At 44.6% G+C, this 18,666-nt stretch overlaps 1 protein-coding gene across 2 annotated transcripts; it reads left to right on the top strand.

Annotated features, from left to right (window-relative positions):
- The first annotated feature begins 7,432 nt into the window (after window positions 1-7,432).
- Window positions 7,433-18,165, top strand: CCL16 (C-C motif chemokine ligand 16). 2 transcript variants are annotated; one of them, XM_080678160.1, is made up of 4 exons: window positions 7,433-7,556; window positions 14,547-14,799; window positions 15,951-16,077; window positions 16,481-18,165. In XM_080678160.1, exons 2-4 carry the CDS (start codon window positions 14,724-14,726, stop codon window positions 16,605-16,607), a joined length of 330 nt encoding a protein of 109 aa, XP_080534286.1. In that variant the 5' UTR covers window positions 7,433-7,556; window positions 14,547-14,723; the 3' UTR covers window positions 16,608-18,165. The 2 variants fall into 2 exon arrangements, with proteins under 2 accessions (XP_080534286.1, XP_080534287.1); XM_080678161.1 differs by having other exon boundaries at window positions 7,474-7,556; window positions 14,620-14,799.
- The last annotated feature ends 501 nt before the right edge of the window (window positions 18,166-18,666 follow it).

Here is an 18,666-nt window from a genome sequence, read left to right as displayed (position 1 = left end):
CAGGTTTCACAAAGTGGCCTGCCTGTTCCCAAGGTTAGTCACGCATCCTGCCCCCCTTAGGCTTAGAGACCCTTAAGCACAATAGTTTAGTAATCACACATTCTGCCCCCTAGAGCTTAGTTAATCTTCAAGCACAGTTTACGTATAAGCGTAATTATCCTTTAGCAAGAAGCATGGCTAGACTATCTCATGGAAAGGAACGTAGGTGGCGTCAAAGGTGTATGTACAGGTATAGCCATTGGAATCTTAGCCAAGATAAGGAACTTTGTGTAAAGGTCAGTAGGAAACCTAAAACAAAGGGGTATAATTATGTTTACCACATACCAGGAATGATGTATTGTGTGGAATGTAACTGACCCTGTATAAAAGTATGGTGAAAATTAAACTCGGGACTGTAAGCGGGAAGTGCTACAGTCCTCCCGATCCCATTCTGTTTTCTGTCTGTCTTTTCTCATCCTCTCCCCCCCTTGCAGGTACTGTTCGACTGATGCCGGCAGGCTCCGGCACATTAGTGTTTCCATTGGGAATTCCTTCCCAGCCTTTCTTAGAAAATTATGTTTTTCCAAATCCCAAGAAAATTCAGTTGAGGAACTGAGAAAAAGTGTTATAATTCTCCTGAAGGAATTGAAGCTTAGCAATCAACATAGAGATGATACTGATTTAAAGTAATCCACTGACATCAAGAGCAAGAGCCGCACACATTTGACACATGAAGTTCAAAGTGAAGATTGGCCTTTTGGGGAATCAGGACAGGAGCATGTAGGAGAGAAGTGGTCACGGCCCATCAGCTTGAAGCCCTTGCCATGGGACAAGTGTGAGTTCAGGGCCCTGTCTGCTGCTAAACAAATGTGAGTTTGTGTTTATAGCACATTTAACACAAATCATGTAAGTGATGTTTCAAGAAAGTTTTGGAAGCAAAGTCAGTCCTTAAATTGGTGATTTCAATTTGCTAGGAGATGTGAATAGTATGTTATTTGAACAATAACATTCACTGACATTGTTTGAGTAATTGCTATAGGCTATAGCTCTTTAGAAATGATTTAACAGAAGAAATTCTAAGAGAAAATAGGTAAATGTCATAGAATACTGGGAGATGAATCCAGAAACATTTGCTAAAACCTAAATTAGCAAAAGCAATATTAATTGGACTGGGAAAACCAAAGTCAGAACAAGCAGGCATCTCAGTCTTGAAGAGCATTCTTCCCAGCTGGGGGTGAGCCACTGCTAGACTTCCCAGGCCAGGTTCCAGAAATCGAGTAGAGTGGCAGCTCACTACCGCTGCCCTGAGTTATGGGGGCAGGGGAGGGGGTGCTTCTTGGTTCTGAGAGAAGCTGAGCAGATATTGGGTGTCCTGTGAATGAGGAACTATGACGGCTGTGACTGTGCTCCTTCTCTGAGCCACCCTCCTCAGGAAATAGAATCCCCATTCTCTAAGCTGCTCAAGCTGCGGACAGGAAGTCATCCTTAAGACCTCTCTCCCTCATCTCCCCACCCCTCCCCCACCTCCCATCCAACCCATCAACAAATCCTATCAGCTCTGCCAAAATTTCTCTCAAATCCATCCACTTCGGCTCTTCCATCACCACCTGAGTCCAGCTATCATCTCACAACGTGTCTCAGAACTGAACGAGGGTTTGGCAGGAACACAGAATCCAATCAGGTGTCAGGAAGACCACGAAAATTCAGAGTTCAAGTATGCAGAAAGAATATACAGATCTTGTAACACAGAAACCCACACATGAAACCTGTATGTTCATGTTGACCAATGTCACCCCAGTCAATTTAATAAAAATTTTAAAAAAGTATGCAGAAAGAAATTGCAGAAGGAAGTTAGTCATAACCCCAGTAGGAAAGGCAAAATTACATCTACACAGATCAGACAGAAGAATTATAGAAACATCTGAAGGACTGATGGAGGGGGGAAGGTAATGTTTAGGTAAATGTCCTAAACAATTCAAGAAATGAAAAAATCTGGTCTAGACATGAGGCATGCTTGCTACATTCTCAGTGAAGGTTCTGGCTTCTGTCCACACAAGTCACACAGAAGAATCATTCCAGCCCTAGCCGGTTTGGCTCAGTGGACAGAGTGTCGGCCTGCTGACCGAAGGGTCCCAGGTTCCATTCCGGTTAAGGGCACATGCCTGGGTTGTGGGCTTGATCCCCAGTGTGGGGCGTGCAGGAGGCATCCAATCAGTGATTCCCTCTCATCATTGATGTTTCTATCTCTCTCTTCCTCTCCCTTCCTCTCTGAAACCAATAAAAATATATTTTTAAAAATAATCATTCGAGGGTATAATTAGAACATAGAAGACACCAACTCTTTTTAAAAGAAGTGAACTTCAGGCCTCCTGTTGTCACGGTGACTCTCAAGTTAGAGCTCCAAGTACCCAGTCACAATGGAGAGGAATCATCCTTGAAGTCCACAGGCCCACATCTCAAGTCGCCTTTGACCAATAAGCAACCCCTGCTGCTGGGATGGTGATCTGGTAGGGGCCATAAGTAATTGGCCCAGCAATCTCCATTTATTTAAATAATAACACTGCACCCTAGTGGGGAAGCCTCAGAAAGGAAACCATTAAACAATTAAACATAGATATGAAGATATGTCATGCATAGACTATTAATACTCACATGCAAAAATTAGGAATAAATTTGTAATCATCTATATGATTTGCGATTTACAGCATTCATAATATACTTTTAATATGGCACATTAGAGTACATACCAGATTATCCTTGTGATTTCAATATAAAATATGTAATTAAATAATTTATTTTATACTTGTGATTTTGAGTTGAAAGATATGAGAGAATTTGGCTAAGTTAACAGAATTTTGGAGTGTTTAACACTACCTGAGTTTTTCGGGTTTTTATTTTTTTATTTTTATTTTTTTAAAATATATTTTATTGATTTTTTACAGAGAGGAAGGGAGAGGGATAGTTAGAAATATCGATGAGAGAGAAACATCGATCAGCTGCCTCCTGCACACCCCCTACTGGGGATGTGCCCGCAACCAAGGTACATGCCCTTGACCGGAATCGAACCTGGGACCTTTCAGTCCGCAGGCTGATGCTCTATCCACTGAGCCAAACCGGTTTTGGCCGTTTTTTTATTTTTAAATATGGAATACTTCACAAATTTATGTGTCATCCTTGCACAGGGGCCATGCTAATCTCTATATCATTCCAATTTTAGTATATGTGCTGCCGAAGTGAACACCTGAGTTTTTCATATTTATAAATTTATATTATATTTACAGGAGTGAAGTACTTTGGAATATTCTAAGTGTTAAACTGGACATGCAGAATATGTTAGGGTCGCCTAAGGAGGAACACACAAGGCCAAAAAGCGTAAAGGATTATAAATTTATTAGGTCACCTGGAAAACTAGATGGGCTGAGCCCCAAAATACTGTATGCATCAGCCCCCAGGGACAGGGAGTCAGAGATTTTAAAGGACTCTAGGTGGGATTTTTCCAGGTGGAGAATTCTCTGGAGGGGCTCAGAGGGGAAGGATAATGGTCTTAGCAAGTGGAATGCAGTCTTAGCGAAAGGGAATGTTGGTTGTGATGTGGTCAAAAGGTCAGCTCCCAGGGGAAGGGGGTGTGGATTCAATTATTTGATCAGACCTCACAATAGTTTTTAAATTTCAAAATATTAAATTACTGAAAAACACAGCTTAAACGGTTTACACAAATTTAATCAACAAGGTTGTAAATGGGACTGACTGCTTAAGGGCAGGCTATGTCACTTGATTAAGCATTAACCAAGGACCTTTTACGTTTTGTTAGCTTTATGAACAGGACAATATGGGTAAAGCAAAAGGCTTATAGGAAATTAATTTTTAAATGTATTTTCCTACTGAACTAATATTCATTTAAGAGTCAAAGTAACTGCAAATAGCTTCTTCCCACACACAAACTTTTCCTGCAGACACGGAAAAACTCACATGGGGTAGAAGTCCTCCTCATCTCTCACCCTGATGACAGTATGCTCCACTTGGTCTTTTCCATTCTTCCCCATCCCCTCCATTCTTCACTTGAAAATCTTCCAAGAGCTTCCCATTATACCTAGGATAAATTCCAAAATCCTTCTAACATGTCCTGCCAGATGCCGCATAACTGGGGCCCTTCCTGTTTCCTGAGGTTTATTCTGCCCCCACCCTCTCTCGTCTTGATGTTCCAGCCACACCGATCTTATTTTGTTACTTCAAATGCACTACCCTCATTTTTGCCTCAGGGCCTTTACATATGCTCTTTCCTCTCCTAGGATTTCTTTTTATTTTCTTTTTCTTTTATAGATTTCAGAGAGGAAGGGAAAGGGAGAGATAGAAACATCACCCCCCTGTGTGTGTGGCAGGGGGAGGTAATGCAGGGGGCAGTTGAGCAATGATTCTCTCTCATCACTGATGTTTCTATCTCTCTCTTCCTCTCCCTTACTCTCTGAAATCAATAAAAATATTAAAAAAAAAAAGAGGTGGAGTTAGGATATAAGCTAGTTAGGAAACTTAGAGAAAAACAAGTCCCTTTAAGATTTGATTTTGCAAGCCCCACACATACCATATCAAGCATATTGAAGTGTATGCACATGCCTCATTAAATATAATTCACAAATAACTATATAAGGAAAGAGCTAAAAGTTTAGCTGTGTTTGCCTAATTAGCAAAATGCAAATCTACAATCGTTTAACCCAGTGGTCGGCAAACTGATTAGTCAACAGAGCCAAATATCAACAGTATAACGATTGAAATTTCTTTTGAGAACCAAATTTTTTAAACTTCAACTTCTTCTAATGCCACTTCTTCAAAATAGACTCGCCCAGGCCGTGGTATTTTGTGGAAGAGCCACACTCAAGGGGCCAAAGAGCCACATGTGGCTCGCGAGCCGCAGTTTGCCGACCACGGGTTTAACCAAAACATTGGGGCTAGATATATTCTTAAATGCAGAATCTTTCAGGTTTTAAAAAAGTAATACAATATGTTCTAGCAATTTTATTTCTGGATATATACCCAAAAGAACTGAAAACAGGTACATGAAGAGACATATGTACAACTGTGCCAGTAGCAGCATTATTCATAACTAGAGGCCCGATGCACAAAATTCGTGCAGGGACGATGGAGAGGAGGGTCCCTCAGCCTGGCCTGCGCCCTCTCACAGTCCGGGATCCGTTGGGGGATGTCCACCTGCCGGCTTAGGCCCGATACCCCTGGGGATTAAACAAAAATGTAAGCCAGCAGTTAGACATCCCTCTTGCAGTCCCAGGCTCTCGCAGTCCAGGATCCCTCGCGCCTTACCACCCGCCTGCAGCGGAGGCTGGAGAGGCTCCCGCCATTGTACTCGCCAGCCATGAGCCCGGCTCCTGGCTGAGTGGTGCTTTCCCTGTGGGAGCACACTGACCACCAGGGGGCAGCTCCTGCATTGAGCGTCTGCCCCCTGGTGGTCAGTGCATGTCATAGTGACCAGTCATTCCACCATTTGGTCCAGGGGTCCTCAAACTACAGCCGGCGGGCCACATGCGGCCCGCTGAGGACATTTATCTGGCCCGCCGGGTGCTGCTGCCTGTCCTGCTTAGCAGCCGACTCGTCCCAGGCCTGCAGTGCGCATAGGAATTTGTTCATAGTTTTTTTTTTTTAACTATAGTCCGGCCCTCCAACTGTCTGAGGGACAGTGAACTGGCTCCTCTTTAAAATGTTTGAGGACCCCTGGTTTGGTCAATTTGCATATTAGGGTTTTATTATATAGGTGAAAGCAACCCAAGTTTGCATCAACAAATAAATGGATTTTAAAAAATGGGGTATACACATACAATGGAATATTATTCATTATTCTGACCTTTAAAAGGTCATAAATTCAGACACATGCTACAACATGGATGAACAATGAAGAGAGGTCTATACTCTACATTATAATGAGATAAGCCAGTAACAAAAGGATAAGCACTGTATGATTCCATTAATATGAAGTACTTAAAGTAGGCAAATTCAGAGCCCAAAGTAGAATGGTGGTGGCCAGGGGTTGGGGGAGAGAGAAATGGAGAGTTATTGTTGAGTGAGTATAGAGTTTCTAGAGTTTCAGTTTTGCAAGATGAAGAGTTCCATGGATAGGCTGTGGTTACGGTTGTGCAATATGTGAATGGCCTAACTGTACAGCTGACAATGGTTAAAATTTGACCAGTGTTGTCTAAAGTACACCTTCCATTCTTCCTCTGAACTTAATAGCCTTGTGACTGTTCTTATAGCTTTGATCACACTCCCTTTACCTGATGACTCTGGTCTAAGCTCCTTGATAGTCCCTACCTCTCTTCGTGGTAGAGTTTAAGTCTATTTTCCCTTCACTCACCTAACAAAGGAATGCCGGGTATGGCAAAAGTAGGTTTACAGTTGTGAGTACTCAAAACACAGATTTTATTCCTGTATTATTACTGAATTATTTTCCATACAAACAACTGTAAACCTACTTTTGCCCCACCCTTTATATTAGGTCACTGTGTGCATAGGATACAAGGTCAGAGCTCCAAGAGAAAAAAAAAAAGGTTAAAATTGTAAATTTTTTGTATTATATATACTTTACCACATGTTCAAAAAATAATATTTTTTAAAAGGTAACATGTACCTGCAAATAACTGGACATTCTAATCCTGGCAGAGTCCGGGAAACATACTTTAATCAAACAGTAATATTTCTGCAGCAAACACAAATGTTTATACTAATGGGATAAAGACAGTAAATGGCCTCACTTCACTTTAGGTGACAAACTTTTGCGCAAGAAGTTATAGTGTTAGAATTTACTGTCAAATCAAGTCCATTAATGCTCAATATGGACACTTTGTCTATTGATCTTTAAGCTATTTTCTACCAACCTTCAGTCCCAATTATTTCTGAATTCTTTTACCATTTCATTGTCCTTCTAGTCTTTTTTTAAAAAATATATTTTTTACTAATTTCAGAGAGGAAGGGAGAAGGGGTGCAAAACTGCCCTTCTCTGGAGAATTTTCTCAGTACATTGAGATTTTTGCTTCCCAGCAATTGTCAGTTTGGCTCAAACTCACAAAAATTCTCTAAAGGTTTGCATGTTCCTTACAGTGACAACCCAAACTGAGCGCAAAGAGGAGCTCCTGTGTGTGTGTGTGTGTGTGTGTGTGTGAGAGAGAGAGAGAGAAAGAGAAAGAGAGAGAGAGAGAGAGAGAGAGAGGGAGAGGGAGGGAGAGGGAGAGGGAGGGAGAACGAGGGGGGGGGGGGGGAAGACAACCTGTCAAAACCCCCAAGTCCCTTTTAAGGAACAGATGTCTAATAAAAATCTACAAGAAACCACATTAGAAATGCAGAGAGGTCTGCAAAACAAGCTTTTTCATTCCCCAAACCCAAACCAGCACAAGGGGAGAAGAAGGAACGCACCGCCTCCCTGTGCCAAAGCTTGACCCCGCCCCACGGAGACACCGCACTGGCCCGGGTTTTGAAGAGGAACTGCGGGCTCGGGGGAGAGAAAAGAGCGAGCCACGTGTGGCCTACAAACCGCAGCAGCGCAGCCTCCATTGTGAACAAAGCGCCTCTTCCCTCCGGTAAACCCAGTGTTTTGTCACTCGATGTGCCCAGTATGTCCCCTCTGTTGGGGGAAGTGGGGTGGGGGAGTGAGGTGGGGGAGGGTAGAGGAGGCCGGAAGGAGCCTGCAGCCACTGGGCGGATGGGTGCCCCCGCGCTGTTACAGGTGCTGTGGCTCCCGGAGCTGCTTTCCCTGCAGGTACTGGCGGTGTCGGCGTCTCCCACCCCTCGCAGTGATCGCGGTTGTCCCGTCCTCCTCCTCATCTTCCTCCCGGTCCTCAGAGGCCTGCTCCACCTCCCGCTCCTGGTCATTGTACCCACCTTGGTCCCAGCCGGGTGGCCCCATAGCGCTCCACGTGCTGGGTGTGGAAGGACCTGGGGGGGCTACCGCTGGCTAATGGGCGGGGTACCCCGGAGAGGGGCGGCCCGCCCATCTGCTAGGCTGCTCCTTCACCGGTAGAACCTCTGATGGGTCCAGTGGACTGCTGGGCGGCCCCATGGCCCCTGAGGAGAGCCGAGGTGGAAGAAGGGAGAGCCGAGGTGGTGTGGTGGGGGCCCATAGGGTCAGGTGCAGAGAGGAGACACCTCCGAATCGCCGCGGCGGCGGCACGTGCGCGGCGGCGGCCTTGGACAAAGGGCGCAACAGGCACCGCCACCAGCGGGAAGTCACCGGTCACAACAAAATTCGGACCAGGAGCTTGGCCATTCTGCCCGGGTGCTTTCGCGGAGCTGTCCGCACCCAGTGGGCTCCTCCTCTCCCCGTTCATTCTGGGCGTCCAGCCTCTCCTTTTTCCGTGGATGTGCATCCTGCTCTGCCTTGGAAACTACTTCTTGCCGCTCATTCAGAAGCTTTAGCAGGAGGCCTGCTCCGGAAAAGTTTCCTCAATTTATTTTTGTAACTTGAATGGTAAACTCCGTTTAAGAGGAAGGTTCCCTCTATGTTTTTTAAGTGACTCAGGCATGTTTACATCGTGATCATTTGAAAAGGGGAGTTTATTGAATGATGATAAGGTTGATTTTATATCGTCTAGACTTCCCTCCAAGAAATAGGGCAGTATGTAATTTGGTGCACGCATAACATCACTTTCCTCTTTAAAAGTGCAGCCGCTCACTCATGAAGACTGATGAACTGTCTCCATTTCTGTCTGAGGATGCCCCCTCTGGCTCAATAGTCAGCTCAGTGCTGGTGTTCTTCCGGCCTTGCAGTACTTTCATGAATGGTCCTTCTATAAGTAGCTCTTCATCTGTCAAAAAAGAAGAGACCACTTTTGATGCTGAAAGACTCATGGGACAGCTCTTTACAGCCATCCATCCCAGTCAAATAAATTGGGAATCAGCAAATGGTGTGAGTGCCATTTAGAGAGGAGAAAAATAAACCCTAACTGAAACATGATTGTCAACAGAACAAAAGGAGAAAAGGTATTCTTTTTAAAAAGTGGTTATTTACTGAGAACATTCCATAGTGTGAAATATAGCAACTATATTTAGGGGTATTCCATTGGTCCTCAAAGGGCCAATTTTGGGTTACTAAAGAAATGCCAAGTCTGGAAGACCCACTCAATGAGACTCTGCAGATCTACGGTGCCTCCCCACCTTCAGGTACCCCATCCTGTCTTGCCTGAGATGCAGAGGGGGCCAGAGGCTCCTGTTCTCGCTACCATCACAGATGACCAAGATTAACGCCCACTGCTAACAGGTCCTCATCTGGACACACCCTTCTCCACTTACCCACCGATTCCTTAGCTTGGTCCCCGCTCCCGCATAACCCAGCCCCCATAACAGAAGGCTCTAGTCTATACAGAAAAAAAAACACTATGTCCACTCTTGCTCTTCGCTTAAATTTAGGCAGGCATCTGGGATGTACCAGTATGGAATAACACTTGGGATCCTAAAACACAGAAGGGAAAAAGCAATTTTTGTCAGCTGCCTACTTTGTTTTCATTTCATGTCATTTCTTATATTTTCAGCTTCACTTGGGGAACCATCCAAAGCTTCTGACTGCGTGAAGGTCAAGTGTACCATTGTACAGCTGGGGTTCTTTCCCAGAAGAATTACAAGTATTGCTGGTGGTGGTGAGGGCCAGAGAAGGAGGCAAGGGCCCTGAGAAAGAGGGAACATGGGCTCAGGGAGAGCCCCAAACTGGGAGGCGGAGACCTGGCACTAGGTGACAGCACTTGGCACTCTCTGACCTTGTTTCTACTCACCGGTAAAAGAAGATTAAAATGCCTGTTCTGCCCACCCTTGGGGCAGAAGGGGGTAGTATAATTGGTCAAAACACTGTTTTGAAAAATAAGCAGCACTGTCTTTATATAAGCAGCCCAGCATTATTATTTATGATGTGCCCCAGATCACTGACAGAGACCTGTGCTATCTGGGCATGAAAGCACATTTTGGAAGTTATTGAGTTGGTGCCAATAGCCTAATATGTAGAAAAGTACTTAAAAGCACCTGAGTGTTTGGTGGATAGAAAACCTTGCGCTTCAGAGCAAGTTCAGAGTTGAATGGTCTAAGGATACAAGAGCCCTCCCATCCATTAGAAGGGCTGGGTAGCAGCTTCTGGGGATGGATCCAGAAACTCTCAAATTCCAAATAAAACTTCCATAAAACAGCATCATTTGTACCCTTTTTATAACGTTGCAAAAACAAACAAAATGAAAATATATACCTGTCCTACAAGGCAAAGGGCAATTGAAATCGCATGCATACAAAACCAGTTTACAGACTGACACACTAATGAGCAAGTTCTCATTTGGAAGTAAAGCACCAAGCAGAGAGCACAACACACTCTGTGGCTATTGATGTCAACTCCCTTCCCCCTTCCATTCTGCTCTTATTCCTTAATCTGACTTCCAGCAAGGAGTAGTTCTTAGAAATTTAGGGAGGTGAACCCTGAATGAATGAATAAAAAATAATGCAGTTACGTTATTTGTTTAAAATTTCATCATTGATTAAAACACAAAAATTAAAAAGTTTATCATCTGGCAATGCCGACTCACAGCAAGGTGTTTGTCAGACATTCGGTGTCACAGTGCAGTTTGACTGTCTTGCCAAAGGCCTCAATATTACTTTTAAATTGGCAGAAGCAGCAGGCCAAATGGCTAGGTGAGATCCTATCAATGGAAACGCAGAGAAATTAGTGGCAAAGGAGTTACTTGAGTAGATAGAAGAGATAGGCCAAGGCTACCACAGGGCTGAGCAAAAAGAGTTGTTGGGGCACATACTCTGAACAATTCCATAGAGATCAGTTGGCCCTTTGCTTCTCTTGAATATTGTAACAAGTAGGAGGACAGAAGTGCCCAACAGAAGGGTAAAAATGGAAGTGGGTATGTGATGCCTAGAATAGAGGTGATAGGGATTAGAACTGGGTGACACTGATCTGTAGTTTCATTCAGAAGTATCTCCTTCTCCCAAGAGTTTCACTTTGGGATTGAGAGTATACTGGAAGAGGAAGACTTCCAAGAAGACTTGGATAAGTCCTGAACTTACAGAGTTCCTTGCACAATTCCTAATTGTGAGTGGTAAATATATTAGAAATTATTCTGGGCATAGAAAACATTGTGTGGTTAAATAATAACAGATTGCATTGGCCAAATCTGGGCAATTTGAGCATTCAAAAGAATAATGATAATAATGTATATCATAGTTAACTTAAAGAAGAGCCCATGAGTTCAAAATGATACTCAAAAAGAAAAGAGGGAGCTATTATTTATAGAATAATGCAAGCTAATAACTGTAGAACAGTGGTTCTCAACCTTTCTAATGCCGCGACCCTTTAATACAGTTCCTCATGTTGTGGTGACCCCCAACCATAAAATTATTTTTGTTGCTACTTCATAACTGTAATTTTGCTACTGTTATGAATCATAATGTAAATATCTGTGTTTTCCGATGGTCTTAGGTGACCCTGCTAGCGGTTCTCAACCTGTGGGTTACAACCCACAGGTTGAGAACCGCTGCTGTAGAGCATAAGACCATCGGAAAACACAGATATTTACATTACGATTCATTAACAGCAGCAAAATTATGACATGTGATGCCTGATCTTTGAGTGGATCCTGGATCAAAACAAAACAGATTTAAAGAATATTATTGGAGGGGGGAAAGAATATTACTGGCTTTTGGCCAAGTTGGAGTAACTGGGACCAATTTAACCTCCTGCGTAAAACAATTTAAAAACCAGACAAAATATATGTAACAACAGTTTTCAAGGAATTTGACCTCATGCAATGGAGACCAGGGACCAAGACATGGGAAGTAAATGAAGTGAGACCTATGATTGCCCTAGATTATGGCTCTGAGTTTCCAGGTCATGATGGAACTAAGAGTCAGGGAAAACCAAGGTGACTAGACTTTACAAAGCAGAATACTAGAAAGCAAAGAAGTGCACTGACAAGAACTCTGGGGATATGCAGAGAGATCTCTGTAGTGTTCCACAAAGTACTAGTCAGTTCATGTGTATGAAGAATTGCTTGAAGCCAGGAAAAGAACCACACAGTGTTCCTAAAAGCCAGAGATTTAAAACTATAGTATCTAAATGCAAAAGACACTGGATAGGATTAATGGCAGATTAGACACTGCAGAAGAAAGATACATGAGTTTAAAGCATAGCAATAGAGAGAGAAACCAAGATGGCGGCATAGGTAAACACCTAAACTGCTGCCTCGCACAACAATTTCAAAACTTCAACTAAAAGACAGAACGGACACCATCCAGAACCACAGGAAAGCTGGCTGAGTGGAAATACTACAACTAGAAGGAAAGAGGAAAGCACATTGAGACTCAGAGGAGCTGCAAAAGGCTGAGGTACAGAGACGTGCGCGCAGAGAGGATGGGCGGCTAAATGCATGGGCGGCTGAGTGTGCGGCTGGCTTTCTAAAGCAGGAGGGAGACAGAAGCTCCCAACTGTGCTGAACTCCAGTCCCGGGTGAGACTCTGGGAAACCAGATTCATTCGGGGGGAATCTGGACTGTCAGGAAAAGAGAAAGCACACTGAGACTCGGGAGCTGCGGAAGGCAGAGGTCTGGAGGTGCACGCACACAGAGAGGATTGACAGCTGAATGCACAGGCAGCTGATTGCACTGCTGGCTTTCTAAAGCGGGAGGGAGATGGAAGCTCCCGACTGTGCTAAACTCCAGTTCCGGGCAAGTTTCTGGGAACCCAGACTCATTTGGGGAGAAACTGGACTGTCTGGCAGTGGGCGAAACTCGAGGGTGGCTTTCTCTCAGAGGTGCTTGCAGCAATTACCAAGGGACACTGAGACCCAGGGGCCTCATAGGGCAGGGCTGACGGGAAGCCAAGACTGTTGGCTCTGCCCTGAAACTCCACCCCATCCAAGCTGAACACAGAGGCTTTTGCAATTTTGCAAGTCTTATCCCATAAGGGTGTCTCCAGCACAGAAGTTCTCTTAGTGTAGACACAGCTGATCCTCACAGCCAATTGGCCTGGAGGTCACTTCCAGTGATACCAACAATAATCAAGACTTAACTACAACAAGGCTGTACACACAGTCCACAAAGGGGTGCACCAAGAGTGTCCACCTCAGGTAAATGGGTAGGCTGAGCCACTGTACTCTATAGGACACCTACCACACAAAGCTACTCCACCAACTCAGGGAAGCAGCGAAAATGTGGAGACAAACAAGTCACAAATGAAAGAAATGGAGGAAAGCAAACAACTGGATATAGACTTCAAAACCACGGTTATAAGGTTTTTCAAGAATTTTCTAGAAAAGGCCGATAAATTTAGCGAGACCCTCGAGGACATGAAAAAGGACCAACTAGAAATTAAACATACACTGACTGAAATAAAAAATATTATACAGAGACCCAACAGCAGACTAGAGGATCCCAAGAATCAAGTCAAAGATTTGAAATACAAAGAAGCAAAAAACACTCAACCGGAAAAGCAAAAAGAAAAAAGAATCCAAAAATTTGAAGATAGTGTAAGGAGCCTCTGGGACAACCTCAAGCGTACCAATATCCGAATTATGGGGGTGCCAGAAGAAGAGAGAAAGCAAGATACTGAAAACCTATTTGAAGAAATAATGACCGAAAACTTCCCCCACCTGGTGAAAGAAATAGACTTACAAGTCCAGGAAGTGCACAGAACCCCAAACAAAAGGAATCCAAAGAGGACCATACAAGACACATCATAATTAAAATGCCAAGAGCAAAATACAAAGAGAGAATATTAAAAGCAGCAAGAGAAAAACAGTTAATTACCTACAAGGGAGCACCCATACAATTGTCAGCTGATTTCTCAACAGAAACTATGCAGGCCAGACGGGAGTGGCAAGAAATATTCAAAGTAATGAATAGCAAGAACCTACAACCAAGATTGAAGGTCAGATAAAGAGCTTCACAGATAAGAAAAAGCTAAAGGGATTCATCACCACCAAACCAGTATTATATGAAATGCTGAAAGGTATTCTTAAAGAAGAGGAAGAAGAAGGAAAAGGTAAAGATAAAAATTATGAACAACAAATACATATCTCTCAACAAGTGAATCTAAAAATCAAGTGAATAAAAAATCTGATGAACAGAATAAACTGGTGAATATAATAGAATCAGGGGCATAGAAAGGGAGTGGACTGACAATTCTTGGGGGGAAAGGGGTGTGGGGGGTGCGGGAAGAGACTGGACAAAAAGCGTACACCTATGGATGAGGACAGTGGGGGGAGGTAAGGGCAGAGGGTGTGGTGGGAACTGGGTGGAGGGGAGCTATGGGGGGTAAAAAGAGGAACAATTGTAATAATCTGAACAATAAAGATTTATTAAATAAAAAAATTTAAAAAGCTGAAATTTTAGCATTGAAAAAAATAATAAAGCATAGCAATAGAAACTATACAAAATGAAATACAAGGAAAAACAACAAAAATGAACAACTGTGAGGATTAAGTAAACTAGGATATGCAAGGTGGCTGATACACAGCACACGTTTGCCACATATTCCCTTTCTCTGTTCTTTCCTTAACCTGAATTCAAATCTTCCTGAATTCACCTTTGCACCAGGCCCCGCCCCACTGCCCTCCCTTTCAGCAAACACTGGGGACGGCCTGTTTCTCTCTCTCCACCTGCTCTGAAGTGGTCAGAGTTCAGAGCGCTAAGTGGTCAGAGAGGGAACGACCAGAAGCAAGAAGGACATCGCCACTCGGCTGTCTCCTGAGGCTGAACTGCCGCACTGAGAGGATGAAGGTCTTCGTGGCTGCCCTCTTCCTCCTCATCCTCAGCCTCACCACTGCTTCTGCTTTCCAAGGCCAGCCAAGTGAGTCCACCTGCCCCTGCAGGGCAGCGATGAGCAAGGGGACCGGGCAGCTGGCAACGAGGGGACCCCAAGAGCGCTGTCAGACCTCTGTCATCATCCCTGGGGCCTCTCCCCCTCCTGCATGCTTAGCCGCTATCTTGAAACTCTCCCCTTTGCAAGTAGTTGGGCTGTGGTCCAGATCCTTCTGGGGTTGGGCAGTTCCGGGAAGCTGGGTCAAGGTTATGTCAGAAGTCCAAGGGTTGAGCCTTTAGGAAGAGGAGCCAAGGAAGTAACGGAGAGACAACAATAAAAGTATGTGATGAAGAGGCAGGCACAAGGCAAGTGGATGAGAACAGCCTGCTCTCTGGGAGAGCAGACAAAGGGTGTTGGGCAGGAGGCTGAGCGATGTTTGGGGCTAAGCTCAGAAATGAGGAGTCTGAACCTAGACACCCCTTCCTGGCACAGACTGCTGGGACTGTCATGCAGCCAAAAGGAGTCCCAATGGGATGCCCACCCAAGTGTGCCCCTTGGGGTTTCATGTCCCCCATCTCCATCCCCCAGCCTAGATCTAAATAACGTCTGTGGGAAAGAGGAAAAGGGTTAAAAGGTTTGGAGCTACAGAATGCTTGGGAACTATGGAGAACAAGATGTGTTTTGCCTTGCTTTACCCCTGCTTCTCCCATCATTTATGAGGACCTGGTGACAGGGAAGGGACCAATCACTCAGGCCTTCCACATACCTGCCTAAGCTGCCCTTGGCTTGCAGTCGAGCCCAACTCTGCCTGTATAAATATTTGGAGGAGCAAGGGTCACGCACACCACATAATCTGCCGACACGCTCTCAGGATGCCCTGATCCACACTTCGTTTTGAGATCCAACGACATGACTGCCACTGTATGCAGAGGTGCATATGGTGGGATAACAATGCCCTCTGGGAGGTCAAGCAGGCCCGTGCGATGGGTTCAGGCTTCGAGAAAGAGAAAATGGCTCACCTAAAACATGAATCAGCCAGATGGTGCGCTCGAGCTGTTCCAAGCCTTGCCACCAGCTGTGCTCAGTCCCCGCTAAGAGATGGCTTTGCCATTAAAGGAGTGAAGTGCAGTGGACGGGAGATGGAGGTCATGGGCTCCCTCTCTGCCTCCTCGGCTCAGCTTTCAATGTGATTCCCTCAGGAAGTCCTGTGGCGGTGAACCTTTCCGCCATCTGCTGCCTGAAGTACCAGGATGAAGAGAAAGTGTTACCAAGGAAACTGGTGGTGGGATACAGAAAGGCCTTCAACTGTTACCTGCCAGCAATCATGTAAGTACTTCTCTATAGATATTTCTGTGGAAGAGGAAGGGGAACCAAGGACTGGAATGAATGCACAAAACCAATAAGTCTCCATACTAGAAGGAGGAGAGTAGTGGTTAAGGGCTTTGAATCTCACAGGACAGGCCTGGGTTTAATTCTTGATTTTGCTGCTTATAGCTGTATGACCCAATAAATAGTGCTCATAATGAAACCCAAGCCTGAGGGTCTAGGCTGGGTGGGGAAGGGGCTACAAGTAGGGTTGATGAGGTCTAGAGGCTAGAGAGGGAGGCCCTCTGATGGGGCCTAGATGGGGGAGGCCTAGGTTAGCCCCGTGTAAGCTAGAAGTGGGGGATTGTGGACTGGACCCCCACTCTACACTATGGCCCGTGACAGTCTAACTTTGTCTCTACAGCCTCGTCACCAAAAGGAACCGAGAGATCTGCACCAATCCCAACAACAAATGGGTCCAAGATTACATCAAGGATCCCAACCTGCCTTTGCTACCCCCCAGGAAGTTGCCCCAGGTTAAATCTATCTGATCATAGAAAGGCCTAGCCCAGCTCCTCAGCTCCTCATGACAGTCAAGCCTCGGTGGGAGCCCAGGTTCAGGAAGAAAGGGGTGACCCTGTGAAAAACGAGGGCAGCCCTGTGGTCTGAATGACAGTCACATTCAGAGAAATGAGCCAGTGATCCAATAAACACACGTATTTTGAATATTTTCTCAATCTCTGGAGGAAATGCCAAAGTTAAGGGAGGCGAGCAGGCATACATTCTTAATACACAGAAAAACGCCTCCCACATCTTTCTCCTTGCTCACAATCTCTCACCTAACACCAATACAACAGCCATTCTGATAACTGCATCCAGCTCCCAACCAGCCTGACCATCGCTGGCCTCTGACTCATTAAGAGCTCCACAGAACTCTTGACTTTTCTTGTCCATCCTTATCCTATTTCTAGATCTCTTCCACCCTCCCTCCCCCACAGTCCTCTATTTTTTTTTTTCTTTTAAAACATAATTTTTGGGAACGTTTGAGATCTTGTGTCCCTGAATATGTCATCAATTTGGCTTTGGCTTAAATAAACATTTACAAAAACTCTCAGGAAAAAAAAAGGAATAACTTTTCCTTAGCAGGCCAGGGTGGAAATATCACATGCTAATGATCTTTGTCTTTTTTTTTTTAATTGTCACCTGTCTTTTTTTTTTTAATTGTCACCTGAGAATATGTTTATTGATTTTTAGGAAAGGGGAGAAAGAGAAAAGAACAACAGTGACATCCAGCCACAAGCTAGGTATGTGCTCTGACCAGGAATTGAACCCACAAACTTTTAGTACATAGGACGATGCACCAATCAACTGAGCTGCCAGGCCAAGGCTGATCTCTGACACTTTTGCTGAGGTTTTGCCAGCTCCCTAAGATTTGGTCTCCCCTCAGGTGGCATGGATACAGAGAGTGTCGAAACAAAAGAAGAGGTGAGACTCTCTAGCTCCTACACTAAGCTTTTCGGGTCAGGAAAAGGGCATTAGACTAGGTTAAGGGTAAAAATCTTGGTCCAAAACTCAACCACTCAATAAAGAAAATTTCCTTTAATCCTAACTTCATTCCTGACTTCCTTTTTCTAGAGTGGGAGAAACTTAATCTAGTTGTTTCAGTAGATTCTCAACATTCTGATGTGGTACATCTACATAATGGAATACTATGCTGCGGTTTAAAAAAAAAAAAGGAATTCTTACCATTTGCAACAGCATGGATGGAACTGGAGAGCATTATGCTAAGCGAAATAAGCCAGTCAGAGAAAGATAAATATCACATGATCTCACTCATTTGTGGAATAGAATGAACAACATGAGCTGATGAACAAAACCAGATCCAGAGACGGAGAAGCATTGATCAGACTGTCAAACCTCAGAGGGAAGGTAGGGGAGGGTGGGGGTAAGGAGGAGAGATCAACCAAAGGACTTGTATGCATGCATATAAGCCTAACCAATGGACAATGGACACAGACACCAGGGGGGTGAGGGCATGAGTGGGGGGGTAGGGGTAAATGGGGGGGGGGGGGGTAAGGACACATATGTAACACCTTAATAAAGAGAGAGAAAAAAAACATTCTGAGCATTTTGTCACGGTTGGGAGCTGGAGAATTTACATGGCACCAAGGCCTGACATACATACTCAATATCCCCTTCTTGCTGCCTTTCTGCCTCCAGCTCAACAGCTGGAAGCTGACTCAGAAAAAAGTCAACATTCCCCCAAAATGCTGTTGTGGAGACAAAACAAAAATCAGGCAATTAAATATATGTAATTAACAGAAACAAATTCAGGTAAAGTGATCATTCTGAAAACTAGCCAATGATTTGGATTCTAGTAAATTGACCCATAACTCCTCCTAGTGGCCTACAGTGGTAATAGGTGAGCCTGTCACCCCACCGCAACTGAAGCCCCTGACCACAGCTAGCCAATCAGAATCTCCCTCCGATGAAATCTGGACCCGAGAAACACATAAGGTTGCTGTTGGAGCAGCACCCCAAGGGAAGAAGTCTAGAACTCTTGCACTGAAGTCCCTGGAGCTGTGCATTTCCTGTCCCCCACAAAGGCTT

This window comes from Plecotus auritus, assembly GCF_963455305.1.
Source record: "Plecotus auritus genome assembly, chromosome: 7".
Classification (NCBI taxonomy): Eukaryota; Metazoa; Chordata; class Mammalia; order Chiroptera; family Vespertilionidae; genus Plecotus; species Plecotus auritus.
The sequence above is the reverse complement of the archived record's forward strand: the minus strand, read 5'-3'. Positions and strand labels throughout refer to the sequence as shown.